Raw genomic sequence first — 19274 nt, forward strand, 5'->3', positions numbered from 1 at the left:
AATTTATCTGAGTTGAACTTGGCAGGGTGAAAAAAACTAAGCAGTTTTCATTTGGATTCATAGATCCAGTGTAACTCCAAAAAGATGATAAAATTTTGGAGGGAAGAATCAGTCTTAGCAACATATTAATTCAGAGAGTGGACAAAAGTTTAATAGACAATAAATAGGTATCTTTTGAATCTTATTAAGAGAAAAAATAGTATTTAATTACTTGCAAATCAAATTAAGATTTATAGACAGATTTTTTTTTTTTTTTTTTTTTTTTTTTTTTTTTTTTTTTTTTTTTTTTTTTTTTTTGTGGCTTGCCTGAGAATAATGTATAATGAAAAAAATGAAGGCTCACTGTAAAATCAATTGTACTAACTTTATTCCAAAAGTAAGCATAAAGATAATCTCTCAAAATATGCCGATGTTTTACTACTCTTAAAGACCTTTCGCGCTCAGGCCAAGGCAAACACTATCAAAAGCTGTAGCTATGGCCATGATATTCTAAACAAGGGAGAAATGGACTGAAGGCATTTTGTCCTAACTTTAAACCTGATGCACCCATCACACAAGTCTTGAGGTTGAATTGGTGCCCAGTGTTCTTAGAAATTCACAGTGAAAATCACACTGGCAGGACCTGTGAAGTGTATTTGGTTTTGTTGGTACTTTGCTAGCTTTTCTTTTTTCAGAAGCACATGTAGTTCCTTTACACTTATACTGAAGCAGAAAAACAGTTTTCTAGCAGTCAGGCTCCTCTAGCTAATATGACCATATTTAAATGCCTACAATATATTAGTTTTTTTTTACAAATACATTTAAATACAATAATAAAATCCCTTTGCTTTCAGAGAGTTCTCAGACTTAGGCTGATTTGTTTGTGTCCACTTATCCTTGATCTTTATTCTACTACCAGGTGATATTTTCAATTCAAACCATTTAATGTGATATCTAAAAATATTAAACCATTTTTCCAAAGGACATGGATGAATGGGCATGATCCTCAATGTCTGTTTGTTGAAAGTATATCTGAAAGACACTATGATGTAATGTATGCAGTGAGAAATAAGAAAGAAAGATACAGTTGCTTGCCCTGGAAAATAATCTGTCAGATGGATGGGTAAAGTGTCCTAAGAGTCACAGAGCCCTCTCATTTTTAGACTTGGATGTCTCAATTAGCAGGACTTGCCCTTTTAAAGACGGCCTGTGCAAGAAAGAGCTTCCCTAGGCTTTGCTTTGCATAATAATCTGAGCACTCACACGGAAGGAGGGAGAAGTGAGTACTTGACTTCTCTCCCAGCTTGAAGGAATTCAGAGCCACATCTCGTTTCTCAGGAGAGTGGCCTAAATAACTGAAGGAGAGCACAAAGGGACAGAAATAAGAAGAAAAAAGACTCAGATCTGAACCTGAACAGCTCTGAGTTTATTCTGAGAAGGAGAGCTAGGTTACACAGCTCAATACTGTGACTGTTTTTTTTTATTTTTAAGCAAAAATTATCTGATATAAAATGCAGCAGATGCACGCTGATCACTTACAATACAAACTGGTGGCTCCAGCATTCATCGTCTTTCTGTTTCTGAATGAAGGCTGCTAAGGCTGCCTCATCTTGTGTTGAATTAAGGGCTGCTCTTACTTACAGGTCTGAAACTGAGGTCTCTCCTGTTAGGTATCTCCAGGTGCTAGCACATATTTAGGTATGAGGATTTAACAGTCTGGTACTGACATATGCAGGCAGCAAAAGCTCATAGCCTGAGAAACACGAATCACAAAATTTTGGCTATGGGTATATCAGCCTTTTAGCTTTGCAAACCTAAATGTTCTTTCTGTTCCTTATATTCCCAGATTTTTCCTGTTGTCTGAGCTTGGAAACCACTGGAATCTTCCAGTCATACTTTAATTCCCAGTTATACCGTGAGCACTGTTTCATGCAGTCACTTCACTGACATGCTATACTTACTAAAAGATGGCTCATACTGGGGCTGGACAGTAAATTACAAGGTTTGCTCATGTTTTTTAAAAGATGTAACACTTTCTATTTTCCAGCAATCACCAGCAATGCACATGAATGATCTATGCCATTAAAAAGTATGAGTGATTGCTGAATAGCACTGCAAATGATATTAGAAACAGTCTGACATCAATGCTACCTCTCATTTATTGCATCTCAAAAATAAAGGAATAAACATTGTGACATAAATAGGTGGGTCTTCCAACAAGACACAGTGAATCACATTTTTTGTAAGAGGCAGAATCACAGAGAAAAATAAAGGTGAAGTCAAAACAGTAAAATTATTCCAGAGGAGTCACTGAAAACTTTGGAGCTGGCATTATGTTTAAAATTTGCAGATATTCTTTTTCACACTTCAGTTACTGTATATAATTGCTAAATTAAGCATCATCATCCATGAAAGAATCAGATATTTTTCTTTTAATTACTTTGCTAAATAGTTACAAGTTTCTCTTTAATAGAAATATCTTATTTTTGCTGGGTTTTTATACCCTGATTTAGAGAATTCTAATTAAACAGCAAGTCCTTCAAAACCAACAATCTCACTCCATGAATTCATGATATAAACTCTTGCCCATATAATACATTTATCAGATGTATCTTAACTACTGTTGAGAATGCTGTGTGTCCTTGGCAAGGAACGAACTGAGCTGGAGCTGGGAGTGGCTCTGTGGACACTGGCAGAGCAAAATGAGTTTGGGGAAGCATGAAGGTCAGAAGCACAAGGAGTGGGGTGAGAGAGCCCATTAAAAAATGTAGAAGGCCTGGAGAGAGACAAGTTCATGTGAAAAGTAAGGGCCAGTTTTGATAAGAGCCTTTTACACTTGAGGCCGACTGAAGCCCTTATGGAGAGAGACACAAGTGGATCCCATTCCTTTGCCACAATTTCTTTAACTTACAACCAGGAGACATCTGAATCATCCCATGCCACAGCATTGATAAACACTGGCACCTGGTCATTTAAAAGATGAAAGAGTGGAAAAAGAATGCTGAAGTGCATGAAAAGACAATGCAGAAAAACTGTCTCTAATGTAAAAATGCCACAAGTAAGAATACTTTTTTTTTTTTTTTCTTTTACACTCCTTATCTCTCTAGCTCACACCTTCTTTCCAATCTCTTTCAGAAATAGCTCTATGAATAGCCTTTAGAACAGGCTGCAAGTGCTTAGAAACAGGGACTACCACTTGATTCCTTGTCCCACAGGGCATGACAAATATAAGGTCCCTGCATCACTCCCCCATTACTTCTGTGCTAGGTTTTCAACAGCCCCATGCAGTTTTAGCTTCAATCAAGCAGAAAAAGACAGATGATGCTATAATTTCTACGTATAAAATAATAACAAACACATGAAGATGTTACCATGATCAACAGATCATATTTTTTCTTTCAGATAGGAGAGAAATGTAATTCAGTTACTGATTTTATGTGAACTTGACTGCTACATCAGCCTTTTTGCAGAACTACTTAAAGGGATATCAACTATAAAAGGATAAATTTTCATATAAGAATATAAACAGATATAATTACTTGCACCTTAAGATGAGCAAGCATTTATGGAAGAGGGAAAGTTGATGCTCAGTTAGGGAGGATGAACTGATTATTACTGGCATAAAAACTAGATATGGAACAGCCAATAGATTGCTTATTTTCCTTCCTGATTATAGCTCGCATTGATCTCATGTGTATTTTAGCTCCTTAGCTAAAAATGCTCTGTGAGTTTCGAGCTAATAAAATAAAATCATAAAAATTGTTTTGATTTATCTTTCTGCTGCTGTTGCCTCAGACTGATCAACTTGGATTCTGTCTGCCGTGCACTGAAAACTAATTTACAAGCAATTAAATTCACCTTCATTTGACCAGCCTGGTTCTGTTTGGCAGCTTTTATGTCTGACTTGTTCACCCCCAAGAGTACATCTGCAGAAAAAAAAGCACTAGTGTTGGATGGCAAAGACTGTGGCACTCACGTGTGCAGCGCTCTGTCTCCCATAAATGTGCTTCCATCCATGCAGGGGTGCAGCAGAGGAAGTACATAAAAAGCATGACAAAGCATGGCATTTTCCCCAGGCATACAGACAGTACATGATTGTGGATGTTTCTGGAATTTGAAAGATGGGACTGATGTACAGTTGTATGTACAGTTTTCAGTGACCGAACTTTTAGACTTGGGAAGGAGTCTGCAGATGTTTTCAGAGCTTCAAATACCTAACTTTTGTATGCATGGGTAAGATTGTTTATTTTCACACCCATCTAAGAGAGAGAGAACAAATTAGCAAATACAAAGGCCCATTTTTCTAAGAGATTTGACAATTTCCAAAGTCAACACATTTTCACCTGGCTGCTTTTTCTATGGTGATACTCAAGTGGCACAAAGTGTCCAGAATGATGTCCACACTTTGCTGGCTCTAATTAGTTATGCAGAAGAATAACATCTCACTGGTGATGGGTGGGCTAAAAAAGTTGACTATCATAACACTGATTATCTTTTAGATCATTCTAGTTTATCAATAACAAGGCAGAATTAAAAGACCTTGGACATAGCGATCACTCCAATTGTCTGACTGCACTCAAAACCAGCACAGAGAAGAAAGGCACCTTGAACAGTGTGATAATGCAGTGCAGGCCACTCTAGTCTCCTCCTGGCTGGCTTAATTTATTCTACAAATTTATTCTTTCACCAAGAATACACGATGGGTCACAAGGAAAAACAGGTATCTGCTTAAATATTGTGTTCGTGTCACATACTCATAACTCTTGCAGTTCAGTCTTGACAAGTCTGATTTGCAATTATATATATTGAGCTGATAAAGTATTCCCAGAGATTAAGAGTTAGAGAAAAGTGGGTTTGAAACAGAAATAATGAAAACAGGGCTTATTTCTTCATAGGATCATCATTTGACAAAAATAAGGTTCAGGGTTGAATCAGCTTGCATTAGTCTTATATGGCACAACATCGACCCTGGTTTTGCTTTTGCAGGTCATCTGCTGAGATTTTTCAGTTTCCCATTGAGATCTTCAGTGGGAAAATGGTTAAGCTATTAAAATTACAATGCAGTATCAGCAGAAGAAAAGTTTGTCCTCTATCCCACTGTGAATGTAGCAGTGCAATAATAGTAACATCTATTCCTGATGTCTGGATAGCTTGTCCCTATGCATGTAGGAGACCATTATCCTGCGACTGTGTTCTGTTCTGCTGATATAATCTCTTAAATAAAGCTTTACTGTTTACTTTCCTTAATTGAAGAACAATGGAAAAGACATGGCCTTTAAGAAGCTTCACTTTAGTCACTGCCTCGGAGCTTTGAAGGTGTTTCAAGTTGTCTTTCAGCGTACTTCAAAACATCCTTGATAAAAGAATGCTTGTGGAGGTGAAGTGGGAATTTTGCTGGCAATTATATTTGATGCAGAGTTGTAAAAAGTTTACTTAGCAGCCATTCTTCTGCCAACTCTCCCACCCCAGTTTTGATCCTCTCACTGCTCTGCTAAGTGATCAAATCCTGTAAAATATTTTTCTTGCAGGTCTTATTTTGTCCCTTTTTGGAGCTGAACTGTTCTTCAAACAGATAAACCAAATCTGTGTTGTTTTGGGTTTTTGTGGGGGTTCTAATCCGTTTTGGGTTAAAATCATCAGAAAGGCTTTTTAACATAATTTAATTTGCTAGTCCTATAGGGAACCCCCAAACAGTGAAGATGAGTCTTGCAGAGATTGGGAATCTTTGCAGAGATCTCTGGGGACAAAGAGACTTTATAATAGAAGATGTTTTCCTTTTACCCTGGACCTGGACAATATGAATTTTTTTAACACTTCTCTGCACCCAAGGAAAAAAAAAAAGAAAATAAAAAGAAAAAAATTGCAATACAGTATAAAATAGAAACTCATAAAAACATCAACTAGCACATGGCTACAAAATTATCAATTAAATGTGTATGCAAACTGCACAAGAAGAATGGGAAATGAGAAATCACTCACTGGTAAGAAAATGCTGGGAAGTAGGGCCAAAATCCCTGTGAGCTTCATGCAGTTGCTTGATGCGCTCATCAACGGCCACCTGTTAAGAGGGGACAAAAAAAATTACTCTTTTCTAGACACGAAACAAGGAGCAATTATAATCAGATTTTTTTTTTTTTTTTTTTTTTTTTTTTTTTTTTTTTTTTTAATTAGTGAACATTCAGTTTAAAATTAAGCAGTTTCCTGCAACAACTGTTATCCTTCAGGGTCTTCAGATGAGATTAAATGTGTCACTGGGAAAAAAGAAGGTAAAAAAATAAAAGAGGAGGTTTTTTGTTTGTTTGTTTGTTTGTTTGTTTTGTTTTTGTTTTTGTTTTGTTTGTTGTCCCCCATCTTCACTGCTCCTAGAAGAAGCTGAAAATGAAAAAGCTGATACATAAAGATACATAAAGGTATAGCAAACTGTCCTGACTTTATGTACCCAAAAATAGTATGAGTGCTGCTTGTCAATATTGAAGTCAGAACATCCATCTGTTAATACTTTTCTGAAATTACTTCTAAAGTACTTTTGAAACTACAGTATTATAAATCAGCACGTGAAAAGTAATCTCTTTTAACGTGGACATAACCACATTTTAATCAAGTGCTGAAATGAGGTTAATCAAAAGAGAGCAGCTGGTACAAACATTTCACTGTTCTTTTAATCAGTCAAATCATGGCTCCTCAACCCTTTCCTCAGAACAGACCTTTGAAGAACATAATCCTAATGTTTTGTTGGGTTGGTGTACTGCATGAAAACAGAGATAATAGTTTAGGACTGATTTTATCTCTACCCTTGAAAATCTCAGTGGAGTATTGAGCAAGCAGCCAAAAGGGGTTGGTTACAATAAGATTCCCTGGTGTATGAGTGACATCTACCAGTCCCTTTATAGCCTATATGCTAGAAGGATGTCATTAAGTTAGGCCCAAGAATTGGATTAGATAAAACAAGGAAAAAACACTCAAAAGTAATGATAGAATATTTTTGAAATGTACTAAATAAAATAACTGATAGGAACCAGGTTCATGTAAATATTGCCTGTAAGAAAACATGTTCCATCAACACTGGCAAAGCAGAAGGTAAGTGTATTTTTATTGGCCTAATTGTGATATATATAACAAGGAAACAAATAGGTTGCACAAGTAAAAAGCAATCCACATTTTAAAACTTTCAGGGTATTTTTTTTGGTTGGTGGTAGGAGGGAACTGTTGAATAGTAACTGGGCATGATACAGTGAGAAGGGAAAAATAATGATAGAATTAATGAGCTATCTGATATGACCGTATGTGTTTGCCAGATAACCCCTAGAACCCAAAATATTGTTTAACCAAGCAATAGAAATTTATTTCCTAGACATGATTTATTTGCTTACAATTCTAAAACTAACACTATAAGCAAAAATGCCCATTTGCATTCTTTCCTTAAACCGTTTTTTTCATGTGCTTTTCCTGCAGCTTCCTTAATTTCTATGTCATCTTTTCTGGCTTCCCACTGAATTGCATGGACAGATGTTTTTGTTAGGCAGTGCTTCATGCCAGTGACTGACTTTGAGCTTGAGTTCACACCCAATTCACTGCACAGATACAAGCTGGGGAAGCCTGTGAGTGCATAGAAAACCACAAAAGGGCTGCTTCTGGTCATCGGTATAATTAGCTTAAATACGGAATCATTAACTGATGTGCTATTATTTTTAACCAAGGAATGACCTTTTAATGAAGACTAAAAAGATAATCTTAAACATACCAAAACACATGCAAATAAAAACCACTGGAAAAAATGTAATGAAAACATGCATGCTCTTTAGAACTGTCTTAAAATTACCTCATAACATACTTATTTTGTCATTAGGAAATACTGCTTAATAAAGAAATATATGGCTTTTCCTTTATATTAGTACATACTTTTCATTAAGTCAACCAGGACGGAAAAAGTACTTGCTGGCATGAAGAATCCCAAAAGAGAATGAGAACTTTGCAAACACAGTGGGGAGCAGTGTTTCATATAGGAAAATTCCAACAGCCAAATAGTGGTCAGAAAAGAGCATGGGAACCTTTCAGTACACATGACCACTGCCAGAACACAGCCGATACAACTTCTATAAGTGTTCTAAAACTGAGAATTCCAATCTCTTCAAAATACCCAAGTGACCTTTAAACTGCACAAAATTATTCACCTGAAGAATTTTAGCTGTATATGTACATCAGCAAAATAAAATACCTTAGACACTTCAGGGTAAACTTTGCAACTGAACAGCTTTGGATGCGAGCCAGGAAATACCTCTTTCTGGAGGTAGATTTTGTCTATACAGAAAAGAAGATAACACTGAGAAATCTTGAGTATTCTCCAGGAGATATCACCTGAGAGTACAAAACATTATTCCACATGGCTGCCAGGAAATACCACTTGCTGATGTATTGGGATACTACCTTTTAGGCAAAAGGCTGTAAAAGATGAATTTGCTGTTGGTGGTACAGCAAGGAAGATTATTGCAGTCAGTTTCTATTAATTTTTTCAAAAGTAACATGTAAATGGTAAAATAACAGAATTTCAACCCACAATAACTCAGATAATGGTGTACAAAACACCACCCACCAAAACCATCCTTGCTTAAACTTACAGAAGAATGTGTCTCTGATCCAATAAAATCAGAGTTGGCTTAGTGACTTATACACCAACAATATGGAGGAGATTCTATCCATGTAAGTCTTCATAAAAGTTATATAATTCTTGGAAAAAATTCTCACTGGCATGTAAAAGTGCTTCTTACTTTTCAGAAACAAGCCATAGGTAATTCCCAAATTTTTTTTTTTCTTGTTCTTGTTTTTTCTTCAAATCGAGTGAGATAGGCTCCTCCAAAGTCAGCACAAACAGTATCTCTTGTATTTTTGTATGCTATGCTCTGAACCAAGAGCAGTTAGAACAAAATGTTGTGAACAACTGGAGCCATGTGGGAAGAGAACTGCAAAATTTTCAAGCTCATTCAAGCATTCATTTTCCTTGCTTTAAGGGGAAGAAAAAAACATGTACTGTTAATGAAGGAAAAAATTCTCTTCTGATTTCCATAGTGTTGGCTTAGCCATGAAAAAAATACTACTTTAAAGGTACTATTACCAGAATGCAACATTCAGGATCACAGGATGGGTAAAGCTGGAAGGGACCAGAGTGGTCATCTGCTCCAATCTCCATGGGATGGGGCTGTGAATTTCATTTGGGTACTTTTTAGGTAAAACTCCACAGTATTTCTCCACAAGAAATGTTACTAATAAATAAAATAAGTAGCTTTCTAAAAAGTCAGCTATTGCTTTATCATAAGAGAATTTGATTTAAATGCACCACAATATTTTATATCTAGTTTTTACTTAAACATCAGAATTTTCTGTAATTGGGATACTTGAACCGTTGCTTTTCTTCACTGGGGATACATGCTTGAAAAGACATGGATTTCCTTTATTTATTTAATCCAATGTTTTGCATAACGTTTATTTTCTTTCAATCATAACAAATGAAAGAACCACAGCAGTGCAGTAAATATACTTGAGGCTAAAAATGGTGATATTAAAGATCCTATACTGATTTTAAGTACAGAAACAGCTTCTGCTAAAAAAATTGGCAAGTAAAAAAAAAAATATTTAAAGTCGTTAAGTCCTTATCCTTTAAAGACTTTGAAAACACTTGACGAAACAAGTTCCGTTTCTATCACTTGGATGCAGCCGTGTGAACTGAATCTGTAATCAGGTTCAGAAAAACAAATTACAACAATAACAACAGCAAAGCTCTGGTATACAGTTGTTAGGAATAGTTTCTGAGTGCTTTACCTAATGTGGGGTTCAACCTTGGCAACATTTTATAACAGCTCCATTGCAGTCAGAGCTCCATTTGATGGATTTAACTTGGGTCTACTACTAAATAGTGCGTGGGGAGTTTGTCTTGTTTTTTCATTTTTTGAAGTTTGTCTGAGAATATTTTTATGACATAAAGTGTTCTTTTGTGTTTATGTCCACGCTGCAAAGCAGGCCTAGATCAAGAAGGAAATACGAGCTGTTTAATTCTCAGTATTTTCCATGCTCTCAAAAAGTACCCAACAGCAGCTGCCCACGAGTGCTGGAGTTGCTGAACTACTCCAAGATGTGCTGGAGGAAGGAGGCACACCCATCTCACTCTTGAAGTTGTGCCTGCAAACAAGGAGTGACCCCAGCAAAGAGCAATAAAAATGTTCTCTCTGTCAATCCATCAATCTCGTCCTCTTGGATCTAACAACACTACAGAGACATAAGAGCCTTGGTCCAGCTGTGGTATAATCCTGCCACAGTCTTTCCCTTAGCTTTGATTTTCAACTGAACGAGTTCAGTGGAGGAAATCTCCCAGAGGTGCTTATCTGAGCTCTGATTGCAGCTGGACTGCTCTGCCATGAGTGGCTGCATGAGCCAAGGGGACGGCTTGGGTGCCTCTCTGTGCTCAACACGCTCAGAGGATTCACATTCGGTGAACTTGGCAAGGAAGTTATTAAAAAAATTACATGAAGGCGTGCATGTAGCAGTTTTTACTACTTATTAACATGAAACAGGAGAAATGAGAGCGCTAGTTTAAAAAAGTGCTAAATGTAAAGAGTTAAGGCAACTGTTGAATGGCTGGGATTCTGAGAAAAAAATGGCGAGAAAAAAATGGTGGGAAAAAAATGGCAAGAAAAAAGGGAAAGAAGAGAAGATTCTCATCTAAACAGCTCTATTTAGTGCAGCAGCAAAAGGACACACAATCTCCTTTTTCTTTTTCTTATTTTTTTTCTTTCCTTTTTTTTTTTTTTTTTTTTTTGTCAAAATTCACTTCACCAAAAGCTGTTCTCACAAAAAGGGCAATTTTCTGTATCAATCAGCATGCATACACACAATACTTATTAAAATAACACTCCTTTAATTTCCCCACCATATTCATAGCATTTCCACAGCCTCCTGACCTTGACTCTGAGCACAGCCAATTTGACTGCATATCAAAGGAAACCGGCTTCTCCGAGACCCTCTTTAATGTTGCCCAGCAATTCTCCTCCCAAGAGCTGAAAAGCTTCTTTCTTTGCTCTCACTGACTCAGAGCTGTCAAAGCGGTGCTGGGGATGTTCTGCACAAATCAATAAACGGGAAGATCTGATCTGCCGTACTTCTAATATTCTGAATTCGGTCACTCGCTGCTCCTTGTACATTAGGCGATAAGGATGGATTTAAATAAGCACATTTTGTGCTGTTAATGAGGAGCAGCAGGGGGGGAAAGGCAATTGATAGCCATTGTTCCCAGGCGCTGAAGTTCAGGTTTAAGTCTTGACATTTACAGAGTTGAAAAAATGGCTAAGGACGATTAGTTTTCTGGTGAAAAGTTCAGTGTTCTGAAACATTTCTAGAGTGTAAAAATTTGCTCATTTTCCACACTAAAGAAAAAATAGGTAAGTACAATGCTACATGCATGCATTTACAGCTGTTATAAATACTAAATTCAAATTTCTGGGACGTGGTGGGACTGGATACTTCAGCAGATTGAAATCTGAATTACTTCATTCCCCTTTCAAAAAAAACCCACCCCAAACATAAGAAATACTAGCACACATGTATTGTACCTTGACTGCTTTTTTTATGTTTTCAGATGAAATAAGAATAAAATGTTATATAACATCCAAAAGCTTGGGGCATAGAGCCTTAGAAAACGAAATAAAAATTTATCTCCTTAAATTAATATGTCTACTGTGAATAAGCAGCTATCTTTTCTTAGGCTTTTGTTTTATAATCATACATCTCTGCACTTTGGCCTTTCTCTATCTCTATGCTTAAGGAATGAAAGTTAGGTCTTAAAAATTTAAATAACAAAAACCATCAAATTTTGGAGAGAATAAAACAGTGGTAAACCATGTGAAATCTTAAGAACAAACCATGTGAAACCTTAAGAAACAATTCTCTTAGAAAACGTTATTTGTTTTGTTGGGGATCAAAAATATTCTCTCAGGGAGGCTTCTCATTTGACATCCCCACTGCTCCCATAGAAGCCATCACACAAGGTGGTGGTGGTTCTGCAAGGCCTTTCACATCGCTGAATGTTCCTCATTCCTATTCATGCACTTTTGTAGGACATAAAATATTTAATGAAACTAGTATGAGCTGAGCATGGGCTCAGCCTTTCAAAAGTACTAGAAACTGCTGTGCTGCCCTTCATTCGTGAGCATTTCTTCACTGTCCAACCACATTATTTCTTTTTTAATATTTCTTTTTGTATGCAATTTAATTAATACCAACTATTTTTTTCTGCCAGATTCCTTGCTGTATTCCTTTTATAGTGTGCCAATAAACCAATTTTACAAACATTGATATTTAGCTACTATTTTTCTCAGAAAGCAGCACTACACCAATAAAAAGTTTTCAATTTACAATTTACAATTAGCTTCAAGTTCAAATAAATAAATACCCACAGACACCCCCTAGCAGATTCCAGTCCAAGTGGGCTGTGGCTTGCCTAACCACATTGCTATACTCTGGAACAGTGCCTCTATATTCCTCCCAGGTTACCTGTCCCAGCTCCCTCTTTCCTTTTATATATTTGAGTTCTGCAAGGAGATCCTTATTCATGCACAGAGGACCATTGGCAGTCTTGCTGGACTCCCTACTGATTAGGATGGACCAGTTTTGAGCTTTTTAGAATGTACTCTTTCCTTATCAATGAACTTTTTTGGACCTCTCTTACTTCCAGGGGTTTATCCCATGGGATTCTTCCAAGCAGATCCCTGAAGAGGACAAGGTTTGCTCTCTTGAAGTCCAGGTTGTGGTCTCACGGTCACCACAGCCTTCGATTTTCACCTCCCCAGTGAGCCTCTCCTTGTTTGTGAGTGTGAGGTCCAGCAGAGCATCTGTCTGCACCGGCTCCTCCATCAGTTATGTCGGGAAGTGTCCCAGGAGCTCACTGAATTGCTTACAACCTGCTGGGTTGTCTCCCCAGCAAATGATCAGGCTGCTCCCCCATGGATGCTATTTCTCCTTGCCTTGTTCTGCAGTAAGGTTAGGTGGCCTACAGCAGACACCCACTACACCCTACACTGGTCTGCTCCTTAATCCCCAGACACAAGTTCTCAAAGATATCATTCCTAGTTTAAAGCTATTCTGTATCTCCCATATGTCCCCATAAAATATACTCCTTGGAGCTCTGACTGTGCAGACCTATAGATCCAGCGATTTCTCCTCTGCCTTCAGCAGAAAGCTGAAACTATATATACTCTTAGTTCTGTATTGTAAGCAGGGGAAAAGAGAAACTAAAATGTATAGGCTACCCTGAACCTCTGGGAGGTTATTGATCTTAAAATGAATCTAACTCTGATGCAGTTTGACATTTTCAAAGTCAGCGGGAGCTGGGTGCCTGCAGCTAGGGAGAGAATATGTTCTGTGGTACGTAAAACTGTCTAGTGAGGAGCTCAGCATGGCATATATTCTTCCTGAGATCAAATCTGACTTCTGAGGTCAAGGCACCTGCTTACCTTCATACGATATACTTTGAAATGTTTCCACATAATTTTTTATCTTTTTTAAGGAACATTCAGGATTCATGTTTAAACTTATCCTTCAGGATTACTCAACATCCATATAATTTTTAGGTGGTGCATTGTGGTCATCTCTAGGCCCCCCCAACCAAGACACACATGGATCAGCTGCAGAGAGCCTGAAGGAATTAAAAGGAATGATGGTGGCCCACAGCAGAGGGTTGAGTGAACAATTGCAATTAAAACTGAGCAACAGAAGTCTAAGGGAATCAGGAAGCAGGGACAAATCTGAAGTGAGTCCTCTCTTTTTGCACTATGAATATCAAAATTTCTGTTTTGTCAGTGTAATTAAATCTTATTAAATTGTGCTAAAAACACAGGGCATTTGGAAGGTTCTGGATTATAAATTGTGATAAGCATTATTCACAGGAAAAAAATGTCTTCTATGTGTTTTCCTAGTTACATGTGTTAAATAACAAGAATCTAGGAAAAGGCTAAACCATCAATTATGATTCTGCTGTTGCCAAAACATGAGTCCTTTTAGGCTCTAACCATGTACTGTTCCTACCCTAACAAGGTTGATTGATAGATGTGGGTTTTTAGGCATTTTCTCTTCACTTTTAGGGCATGCACAGAAAATAACATTATGTGTAACACAGTTATGTCTCCTTAACATACACTATAATGACATAAAAAAGGGCTTTCCTGTGACTTTTTTTATTTTGCTTCTCTGCTAAAAATATGTTATTTCTTATCACTATAGTTTTTATACTTTTGAAATAGAACTGACTCTTTTCTATTATCTTTAAAAATATTTCCAAAAGATTTAAATTAATTTCTTTTTTGTACTTAATTTGAAAATACTCTTTATTAATGTTTCATAATCCATCCCTAAGGTAAAGCCATACTCTCTCTTAACAAGATTTTATGGTTATTTTGATTTTCTTTTTCCCTGTTTCTCTTTTCTTTTTTCTCTCATTGTACTAATACAAAATAATAAATTCATGCTGCACTGAAAATACCATTTGCTTCTGAAAGGTAAGGTAATATATACTGTTTTTGTGCCAAGGGAAATGGTTCTTTGGTGACCTGGGGAACTGTAAGTACAATGTCACGCAAGAAATGTTTTATATCTGCTGTAGAACAAACGCCTGTGCAATAATCCTGTATTGGTTGAGCATCACCAGTGAAGATTATTCTTTTATAGTTCTAGTTACATTCCCTCACTTTCATTGATCTTTCATTATATTAGTTTTATTGCTCCTTTCCCCCAGATCTGTGAATTTCTAGTGCCATTGCTAGCATTGGTTTTGGGAATAGTTGCTCATAAATGCAAGTGAGAATTCTCATAGCGTGGACCTCTATTTAATACAGGTTACTTCTAAAAGAAACAGAGGCTTCAGTCAGTATTGTCTTTATTCAGCACTACTTTTAGCTGATTACCATTTCAAAGTGTTTTCCTTCACCACCTTCAGCTCCCTTCACTCATTTGCCCTCTGATTCCTCTGGGATCATCATCCCATCAGTATTCAAGAGGCTTTGATGTTCACTCCTGTCTTTCCCACTATTTCCCCATTCTTGTCTTAATTTGTTGTTAAGCATCTTCATTCACTTATATAATTTCAATCCACACTCCCAAACCCATGTTGCTGCCCTAAATGCAATGAAAATACTTTTTTTCATAAATACGTAGTAAACCTCTCAGTTTTATCCAATAATGTTTATAAATAAGAGCTGAAGAATTGCTTAGACTATGCATGGAAAAACTCATACAGGGAAGTCTGTGTGAATTTTATTCATCCTAACTCAGGAGTTGTAAGGTGGGAGAGTTAAAAGCCTTTTCCTCAATCAGAAAATGAAGAGAAATATGCACCTCCTGAGACAATTCTGCTCATACTAAGACATACACATCAGAATAACCCTGTAAAGATATGTATAAATTTGACTTTTATAGAGCTTAGTTTTCCTAAGTGAGTTTGCATGCCAAGGAGGAGGACTCTTGGGAAGACTGAAGCATGGAGGAAGAGGGATACGGAAAGCTTATGAGAAGGTGGAAGGTAATACAGAAATGTTCTTTACAGTGGTACATCTAGAGTGATAATGTACAAAAAGGATTCTACATGCAGCAGCCATTGTATTAATCCTCTCTCTTTAATATTTTCTGCCCTCTCCTTCTGTTCTTCTTTGAGACTTATACCAATGGTGATAAACCTGTTCACTCTAAATAATCCTTAGTCCTAAAACTACCCCCAAAAACATCACATCTTTGGCTTCCTTTTTAGCTGTGCAGGGTGAAACAAGTAGGATGATGTCAGTCGGTGCAGTTTTATTACAATGTGATCTATTCACATTATTTGCTTGTTTCATCCATATTCTTACATCTGGAAATCTCAAGAGTATAATGCTCTGTTTCAAGATGACTGAAATGACTTTGTCAATCAAGTGCTGACACGACATGAAAAGAAAAACTTCATTTAATGAAATTACTGGCTGGATGGATTAAGCAAACTTTTATGTATTGTTCTTGTCCAATGAACCTTTTGAAGACAGCCTCTCGGTCTCAATGACTTCTGCAGAATGTTCCATACCCCAGCAGCTGCTCAAGCTTGGGAACAACCACACAGTCAGTGCTTGATGCTCCCTGTTATCTGGCACTTCTTTGAATACTGCTACAGCTCCTGATTTTGAACAAAAGCCTCTCTTCCTCCCTGGGGAAGACATGCATATAGCACACTGAAAGATAATAAAATTACTTTAGGCAAATAACTGTTCAAATGGGAGCAATAGCTGATAGGATTGATATTGTGCTGATTGAAGATAATGGCAACACTCCTATAATAGTGTGATATGACTTGTGAGAGGAGCTGCCTTCATTCTGCAGCTGGCCAAAATCTATGTATTTATGCTTTCTAATCTGTGAGTAAATTCAATTGACACAAAAGCAAAATCTGAGTTATATATAGCCCATACTGCTAAACCAAAATGTTAAGAAACTCTAAGTGGGAAGATACAGTCTCTGATTTCCACTTTCTTCTGTTTGAAAAGAAAAGGTGCTTATAACAAACAAATGAATAAATAAAGAATGCAAAGCCACATCTTTACTGAGGATGTAAATGGTACACAGTGAAGGTTAAAAGCTATCCTGGCATGAAGGATCACAGTGCATACATGTGTGCAAGAAAACCACCCTTCACATGTGTCAGAAAACCCCATTATCACATACTGCACTTGGTAAGTGCCATAAATTTTGTTCCAGTAATTCCAGTAATGTTACACACTGTTTTCATCTTAAATCTGTTTTTGTTAGCCTCCTCTTTGAAAAGCTGAATACCCTATTTACCACTGTCAATCTGTAAAGGTCTCAGATGAAGCTAAAATCTTTGAAAATGGTTTTGTTCAACCCCCTGATCTATCCACATCACAGATTCAGGTCCTCCCATGAGCAGAGAGGGAGGGCTCTTCCTTCCCAGTGGAACAAAACTCCAAGGTGCAACCCCACAGGAATTAAAGCCCAGATATTCTGTATTTCCAGGAAAACTGTGACTGGTCTGCACTATTACCATTTCAAAGACTTCATATTGGTGCAAATATTTAACATACCTTTTCTACATATCAGTTAAATAATGAATAGAACAAACTTGTGCATTTAGTGGTAGAGTTGTTAAAATATATCTGTCATCTGCACAGCTTCAACCAGCAGAAATAACATTTCACCTCCAGAAAATACATCACATTATGAAAAATGCTTTTGTTATTTATTATTGAATGCCATAAAAACCTCTCCTAAAATTTGCCAGCTTATTTCCACAGCCATCTGCTTTTTATAACTCCCCTCCTCCCCAAGTAAATAATTTATTTCTGTTTAGGCTTGCCTTACTACTCATCTGCTTCAGAGAGCAGAGAACTGGGAAGCTCTAAGAATAGAAGAGATTTTGGAGAATTTAGACAGTAAGAAAGATGGAGATCCTGAGATGAAGTGCCACTCAAGGGGAGTGCAATTCAAGTTTGTGAAATGAGGAGTAAGGATAAGAGAGAAGCAAAGACAAGATTTCCCACACAGACTGAAGCCAGACTCAAAACCTGAATTTGCAGTATCTGTATAGCAGCACCATATAATCCAATGACAGGCAGTTTAATTGGCAGTTACAAAACTTTAATTTACTAAGTCAGAAACCCTTTCTGAATGTCTAACTCACAAGCTATTGTTATCACAGTGGCAGTTTGACACATGGGCTTCAAGCTAGGTAAGTAAAGGAACAAATCAGCATTCTCTTGAAAAAAAATCTGTTTGTGAAAGACTTAATGAAGGACATGCTCAAGAAAGGACTCCACAAGACTAAAAAATAAAACCAACAGTTTCATAACTCATAAAACTTAAGAGTGATGCCCTTCATGATTTCTATGAAAAATCCTTTAAAAAGCAGTGAAAGAGCACTTTAATAGTACAGTTTAAGAAACAAGTATGGACTTGATTCCTTCAGTAAAACTGACACCAAATGCTGGAAGAGCAGATGACATATTTTAATTTAGAAAAATCATTAATACTTCTCAGATTGAAATTTATTCTCAGGGGTTATAGAAGGTAAGAAATCCACCCAAGGCAACAGCATCAGTGTATGACAGGCACAGGGCCCTCCTGGAGCTGGCTGGTGTTGGCTCTGTCAGACACGGGGGAAGCTTCTGGCAGCTTCTCACAGAAGATGGAGTGGCTGATTTCTCCTTGTCCTTATTCTGACCCACGAGCCATTACAATACCCACTGAAATTTCCCTGCTGAGTTGGGGACTGGCAGAGCAGCTTTGCAGGGCACCTGGGATTTAGCCAGGGCCAACCTGCAGGAAGACATCAGGGTGGCTAGGATTTCTAAAGAAATCTGAAGGCAGAAATAAATTTATGTCAGCTTTTTGACAATTCTTGTCAAATACAAATAATCAGATCATCTGTAAAAAGCAAATGAAATCATGTTTGTTTAATATACTATTTACTGCAATGAATTTATACATTTGAATGACATATACAAAGGAATTTAAAGGTGCACTGAGTCTTGTGTAACTTTATATAGAAAGGACTAATTTAAAATCAGAAGTTTACAAACAGAAAATACAAAGATTTGACTAGGAGCTTTTGTGTTCACACTTACTTTCTTAATTTAATGAAAACCCCATGGAATAAAATTGTAGATGTTGAGCCATTTAGCTCTGAAACCTTTCCATCCTAGTAGGTTAGCTGTTCTCTGTTAATTCAGAATCAATAGTGTCAGTCCTTACTTTTAGTATTATGTAGATGAAACTTTGTTTCTGTTATATACATGGCCATACAAGTTCTTAGTCCATCTGTTTTACTCATTCTCTTTGCCTATTAATATAATTTAGTCACATTAATTTTGTTATGCTTATCTGAATTTATCTATTAAAAAAAAGGTAAAACCCCTCTGTAGGAAGATTTTTTTCCTTTCCCTTCTCTTTCTATCATTAGAGCTCACTCTCTGCAACCCCTGCTGTGTCTCGTCTTTCCTACCCTGATATTCTTTGCACAACCTCCATAGTCTTCCCTCAGTCTCAGGAAAAAAACCCAAAACTCTTACTCAACCAAACCTAAGAGGGAAGGTATTATTTAGACAGCCTATTCAGTCAGTAAGATTCCTCTGAACAAACAAGTGCTTTGATTACATACTGCTGGAATAGCAAAGCTGGCCTACAGTCCTATGTCCGTAACTGCTCGCTGGCTGCAGAAGCCAGCTTCCACTCTGATGATCTGTAATTGCTTTTGACTGGGTAATTTTTATCCTCTACAGTTG

At 37.0% G+C, this 19274-nt stretch overlaps 1 protein-coding gene across 7 annotated transcripts in view; it reads right to left on the minus strand.

Annotated features, from left to right (window-relative positions):
• DMD (dystrophin) overlaps positions 1 to 19274 on the minus strand; it is a 1060860-nt gene that overhangs the window by 122510 nt on the left and 919076 nt on the right. For all 7 annotated transcript variants that reach the window (XM_040088691.2, XM_040088709.2, XM_040088718.2 and 4 more), the window contains one exon: positions 5959 to 6037. In XM_040088691.2, coding sequence (XP_039944625.2) covers positions 5959 to 6037 — 79 coding nt within the window. The remainder of the gene's footprint in view (positions 1 to 5958; positions 6038 to 19274) is intronic.

The sequence above is a fragment of the Hirundo rustica genome, chromosome 2, assembly GCF_015227805.2.
Source record: "Hirundo rustica isolate bHirRus1 chromosome 2, bHirRus1.pri.v3, whole genome shotgun sequence".
Taxonomy (NCBI): domain Eukaryota; kingdom Metazoa; phylum Chordata; class Aves; order Passeriformes; family Hirundinidae; genus Hirundo; species Hirundo rustica.